The sequence below is a fragment of the Merops nubicus genome, unplaced genomic scaffold, assembly GCF_000691845.1.
Source record: "Merops nubicus isolate BGI_N331 unplaced genomic scaffold, ASM69184v1 scaffold23413, whole genome shotgun sequence".
Lineage (NCBI taxonomy): Eukaryota > Metazoa > Chordata > Aves > Coraciiformes > Meropidae > Merops > Merops nubicus.
In genome coordinates, this window is record NW_008598618.1 from 4772 (window position 1) to 11085 (window position 6314).

Consider the following 6314-nt stretch of genomic DNA (forward strand, 5'->3'; position numbering starts at 1 on the left):
CCTACCTACATGCATATTGCCTTGTCAGCAAAGCTGGGCACTGCTCAATTCGTCCTCCTGCTTTACGTAGCAGATAGGTGATATTTTGCATGTTAACCACTAAATTTTATAAGATAGGAATACCGAAAACTTAATTGCAAGTAGGCAGCACATGGCTTCTTTTTTTAACTGTGCAATCAGTCTGAAAATGATCCCAAGACTTTTGAAGATTGGTGCCCTGCTTCTGGGAAGCCTATAGATCAATTTTACAAAACCAGGTTAATTATTTCTGATGTAAAATAGTTCAGATTTAGTTCTCTTCTGGAAACTGTTTGTCAGATGCCTGGTTGCTTTACTTTGTATTGATTGTCATGTAAGCAGTTAGTAATGTAATTTAAGTAAGTGAGCTAGAATTGTATTTACAAATTTTACAACTTGGCAACAAGGAATGATGTCCGCAGTGCTAAAAAGACTAAAGCGTTTAAAAATTTCCCAAGTACCACCATTACCATTTTTGTATGGCTTACTCTGAAGTGATAGTTTAATGGGGAAATAATTTCTTTTTTCCCTACCTTTTAGAAACTGTCTCTAAGTGATGATGTATTTGAAGCAGAATCTGACAGTGACTGGCAAAGTGAAACAAAAGATGATGTTTCACCAAAGAAGAAAAAGAAGAAGTCAAGAGATGGAGAGGATAAAAGTCCAGATGATCTAAAGAAGAAGAAGTCTAAATCTGCAAAACTCAAAGAAAACCCCAGAACAGAATGTGAAAATTCCTCAGATACTTCGGTTTTGAATTCAAAGCCAAAAAAAAGGACTTCAGAAACCAAGGATGACTTAAAGGATCCAAAGAAGCAAAGGAAAGAAGATGATAAAGAAATTAAGAGAAAGAAAGGAGAAGTTAAAGATCTAAAAATAAAATCTAAAGAAGACAAAAAATCACGGAAGGGTAAGCTTGGAGATGTTCAGTTTGACTCAGAATCAAGTCTGTTAGATGACGTATTTTCTCAAGGAACTGATAATGAAAATTCAGATGTAAATTCTGAAAACAAAGACGAGAAGCAAAAGGTAATAAGTGAAGAGAAATTGGAACAAGAAATTGCTGGAAAAGATTTCATTGCTGAAAGGCATCTTGATGAATCGGCAGGTAATGAAGATGATAGTACTGATGTTAAGGTTAAAAGAAAGAAGAAGAAAATTCAGAAAGCTGAAGAATATAAAGAAGAAGGTAGAGAAGTGGATGTCTACTTAGATAAGAAAAGCATGAACAAAAGGCAAAAAGGGCAAGAAAAAGTAAAAATGGTAATTGGGGAGCTGGAGAAAGTGTCACCTGCTCCTTCACCAGTGCAGAAGGTTTTGAAGCTGAGTGCTGATGAAAGAGGGTGCAAGTCTGCTGATTCATCTGGGGAGGTAAGTCATCAGGGTGGGGACCAGGGGATGGAACCAGACAACTTGGAGGTACAGATATTTCAGAAAGCAACTGTTCATGATGACAAAGAGAAGTACAGACTGGAATGTTGAGCTGGAGTAAGTTAAAGAAAGGCTCACTGCACAGTTTTGGAGGCTGAAAAGTTTCTGGTTTTTGGATGCTGTAGAGGAGGGAACACTTCAAGAGAGAAGGGTGTCTTTAAAAGTGAAAGTGTGATTTTCTTATTTAGAATGAAATTTACTGCTCCTCCAAAGCATGCTGCCATTTTTTTTTATTCTCCCACTTCCAGCAGTTGCCTCAGTTTGACATTTTTCTGCTTCTATAGTAAGACATTGTTTTGAACAACTATCCATTCAACACTGCACAACGAAGGACACTTTTGAGTTAAAACATACACTTGGTCTATCTCAATAAAACTACTGCTTATACCTTGCATGTGTTAGCACCTACCTGAGAATCAGAATGCTGATACTGGCTTTAAACCGAGGTCTCTCAGGTAACTCTGCAGCTGGCTTTTCTTATTAGAATTCCTGGGGTTCTTAGAGAAAAAGCTTAGTTTCTTGATGTGGTTTCATATTAATTATAAATGCTGTACCTGTTCTAAGAAATTACCTAAGCAAATATTAGAATATTTATTTTTCCTTATTTAATATAGTAGTGTTTTAAGAAAAGCGGGATAGTAGAGGTAAAAAGTAAAAAAAAAAAAACCAAACAAAAAAAATAACAAACAAACAAACAAAAACCCAACCAAAAAAAACCAAACACCACCACAGTGTTTCTGAGCATGTAATTTCTCCCAGCTGCTTCAGACTACTCTCATACAGTTTGCAGTTCATAGGACGTTGGCTGCTCAGGATTGCAGCCAAAACACCTTGATACTTAGTGGATTATAACCCGCTTCTGAGACCATAATTCCATGGCAGCAAGTTTCTTCTGTAGGTTCAGCTGTGGTCCTTTGTTTAAGACTGTTGATTGTATGGAGTAACCACCTTAAACATAAAGCTGATTTTGGGGTATAGAATTTTGTGGCATAATCTCAGAGTAGAACTACACAAAACAGTGGTTTTTGCAGGAGCTTAGTGGTGAAAGCTCTAGTAAAGAAGATGAAGCAATTACTATGAGGCATAGCCCAGTTTCAGAAAGTTACTTAATGAACTGCAACGTTATGACTTTAATTACCTGAGTATTTTCTCCTAGTTGGAGGCTGTAACATTCATAGGAGACATGACGTGTGGAAACAATCAATGTCACTCTGGGAGGGTTATAAAGCAGGAGTGTTTATTATGGGTTATGGCACCAGGTGCAGGGGGGATCGCTCCTCCAAACTTGCACCCCGAGGGAACAGACAGTGAGGATTGCATGGGGTAAAATCATGCGTATTCCTTAGGTTTTGTAAGAATAGGTGGGAACATCATAACTATTTCCAGAAACTCATTACCATAAGTGTCCACCCACTCGTGCTTGTGCATTGCTTCCTGGTGGTCGTGGCCGGAGTATTCAGGATGAAGGCTCCGAGTCTTCCTCCGGGTTGTGTTCTGAGAGCATACACAGTGTCCATTGTTTTTTGCAAGAACAGGCTGTTGTATCCAAATGGTTCCTGTCAACCTTGAAAGGTTCCCATCTTATCAAGAAGTTTCAGTCCCTCCTGTCTGCCAGTTCAGCATTAATCTCACAGTTTGCAAGGACTTAGACGATACACAAGCGGTTTATCTTGCCTCTAGCCCAATTTATGGGGCTTAGTGAGTAAGCGAGTAATTGTCTATCACCCATTCTACATCAGTATGTGACCTAATTGAGATTTGTGGGGAGCAAGCAGTAAGCATGAGGCTTGACTATAGCTAAGTGTTAATTGCTTATTTCAGACATCAGTGATGACAATCAGATAAATCTCTGAAATTCTATTTTATTTACCAGTAGTATTAAAATCCTGTCACTCCAAACAGGAAGACAGAGCAAGTGAAAGTTGGTTTGCTCACAGCTTTCTAGCCAGCACTCAGTAAGCTGTCTGTATGTGTTTCTCACGGTCGTGCTTTTTGGAATGTCAGACTCCAAGGTACCAAGGAAGCACAGAAGGCATTTTGCTCTTTGTGTGTTGTTGGTGTTTTTTTTTTTTTTTTTTTTTTTGTTAGTCTTGGAAGCTTAAAATATTTTCTGTAACTGGGTAGTTATTCTCCAGAGCAGCTGTGGAATCTAACATGAGTGAGTTTGGTGGAGAGTTCTAGAGTTTTTTTTTGATTTCACTAAGCTGTTGGCCCAAGCAGATTATTATTTCCATATTAAATTATTGCCTAAGTTTCAGCTACCTGTCTTTCCTTGTGTCATGTCAGTTTATAGTACAATATTCTCTGTTTGGAGTCGGTGTGTGTGCTGAACTGTTCTTTCCATTGATTTACTTCCAAAAATAAATATGCAGTGTATGTTGTGCATCTGATCATTATTGGAAATCTGGAATAGAATGCAGGATTACCGATTTTAACAGCCCCTCTGTGTAGCTATGGGTCTCCTCCTAAATACTGGGCATGTGCCAGGATTAACAGCTGTCAGTGCTACTGGTTAATCATGTTGCTGATGAAAAGCTGAGGTTTTGTGGGGAACGGGGGAGAAAGACGAATGTCTCAGCTCTGCTAATGCTTTATGTTACACCAAATTCACCTAGTTCAACTGATGTGTTTCCTGTGTCAAAGAGGAGGTAGCATTTAATGATAAATTCAGTCTGTAGTTCTTCTGGGGACTCTTTTACACTGCAGTTTGGAATTTACTGTCTGAATGGAGAGAGAGAAAGAAAAATTTCTTCTGTGATACTGGATATTGCTAAACCCAGTCTTCTGTGTGGTTGTTTGGGTGTTTTTTTCTGAGTGTCTGTTTTTCACAAATGACTGTTGCGGTAACATTCTGTATGTGTAAATGGGAAAACTTGGAACCTTCTGTATACAGAGTCTGAGTTTTCTCAGTTAAAGTTCAAGTCAGTGCTATCATAATTGCTATGAATATAGCGCTACAAAGGTTTTAAATACTTTGAAACAATTACATTCTATTCATGTTCAGTATTTGGAACCAATGAAAAGTTAATAAGTTTGCATTTCCTGGTTTTGTCACGTCTGCACCTCATGCCATAAAGCACCTCGTGTGGCTGGGATGCAATAAAAATCTGAACTGCAGTTTTATTTTGGAAATATTTCCTCTTATGGATGAAACCTTCAGAGACTTAACATCTGTCTCACCTGTTTAAATATTTCTTAAGAATGTCCATAAGTCTGTAATATACACAAGTTTCAGTAGTATTAATTTAAAATCTATTTTATTGTTGGAAATGAGTTTAATTTCCCTTTTTTCCCCTACCACTTTAATTTGATCTCTGTTCTCAATACCAGGAGAAAGAAGTAAAGAAAACTGAAACAAAAGAAAAATCTCAAAAAAGAGAACCTGAAAAAGAAGAAAAAAGCAGAAAAGAACAAAAGGTCCTAAAAAGTAAGTGCTAACTGCTTAAAAGAGAGAAGGGAAAGACGCTTCAGGCCATTCTCCTCTTATTTCTACAAGAGTGGTCTATAGTTCTGTAACATGTGGCAGAAACAAGAATTTCTGCTTTTATTTTAGGAAGGAAAAGTCTGCGTTTTAATGACTTCGTTAATACGTGCTTCATGAGAACACTGTGTGTACTTCCTTGTGGGAAGCATGGAAGTGTATAGAAATCCCTAATGTTTTTGTAGACAAGTCAAGAGTATGCCTGTTTTCATTTAATATTGTCAAGTGTGGTTCTGTGATGTGTAACTGTTCTTTGTTTTAGATGAACCCATCCAACTATTGGCTATTCCCACAAGTGTTCTGGTGGTACTATGAATACACGCTTTTCCCAAGTTTGGAAAAACTAATGGAGGTTCCCAGTGGACAAATTTCTTGCTTTAGCCACACTGAGTTACATTACACAACCCCTAAAATATCACCAGAACTGGATGGTTTGGTACATGGGGAAAAACGTCCCAGTAGTATTTCTATTATTAAGAATAGTAAATGGAGTATTAATCTTGCCACTTTTGAGCTTAGTAAACTTTTGGATGATTTTATTCTGGATAAATGTCCTCAGTATTCGGAGGATGAACTGAAGAAAACTAGGTTACTCTACCTTTGATAATCATGAATGGATTTAGGAGGAGCTATGCTCTTGCAAGTAGCTGTTGCTAGAGAAACATCTTTCACTGAAAGTAGCATAGATGTGTTCAGGGCCTAAGAAAAGTAAATGTACAGAGTGACTGTTGTTCCTTGTTCAGCATGTGTCCTTTGTCTGTTCATCACAGATACTGAACCATCTTTCCAAAGCAGGAATTTACACAATTCTAAACTGCACTTCTTAAACAGAAGGTGGTACCGTGTTGCAAGTGGTCAGAACTCAGCCTTGCCAGGGCAGCTAGAGGTGAACTAGCTCTCCCTGATTTCTGCCTTACGTTGTTAAGCTTGCTCCTATGCTTCAGCAGTGATTAACTTGCAGAAAGAGAATAGACCTCTTCTAAAAGGACTGTGGTCACTCACTTAAACTTCATGCAGTACTCTTTAGTGGCTCTAGTCACTCTTGGTAACTGTTTTAATATTCTAGGCTTTAAGGACATCAAAAGTGCATTTGAATTGTTTAATGTAGCTTCAGAAGAAAAAAGTGAATAGTCAGAGAATAACTGCAAAAGAGAAGAATCTTCGCTAGAACATAAATTCATAGAAGAATTAAAATCAAAAGACGGCAAGGTGTGCAAGGAAAGAAGGAACACAAGAGATGAAACAGACACAAGGACTTACATTGCTGCAGGCGGTGATCGAGAGGTAGTGGATGTGGGTCAAATGGAGAACTCTGGTGAGCAGTAGAAACAAGTGCAGAGGAAAGTTGAACCCTGGCAGTTAATATTTTCTCCATTCCTGACTG

At 38.1% G+C, this 6314-nt stretch overlaps 1 protein-coding gene across 1 annotated transcript in view; it reads left to right on the forward strand.

The window, feature by feature from the left end:
• MPHOSPH8 (M-phase phosphoprotein 8) overlaps positions 1–6314 on the forward strand; it is a gene marked incomplete at its 5' end in the record, with an annotated part of 22485 nt that overhangs the window by 4180 nt on the left and 11991 nt on the right. The window contains 3 exon segments of the mRNA XM_008937121.1: positions 559–1389; positions 4780–4876; positions 5997–6245. Of these exon segments, the coding sequence (XP_008935369.1) occupies positions 559–1389; positions 4780–4876; positions 5997–6245 (1177 nt within the window).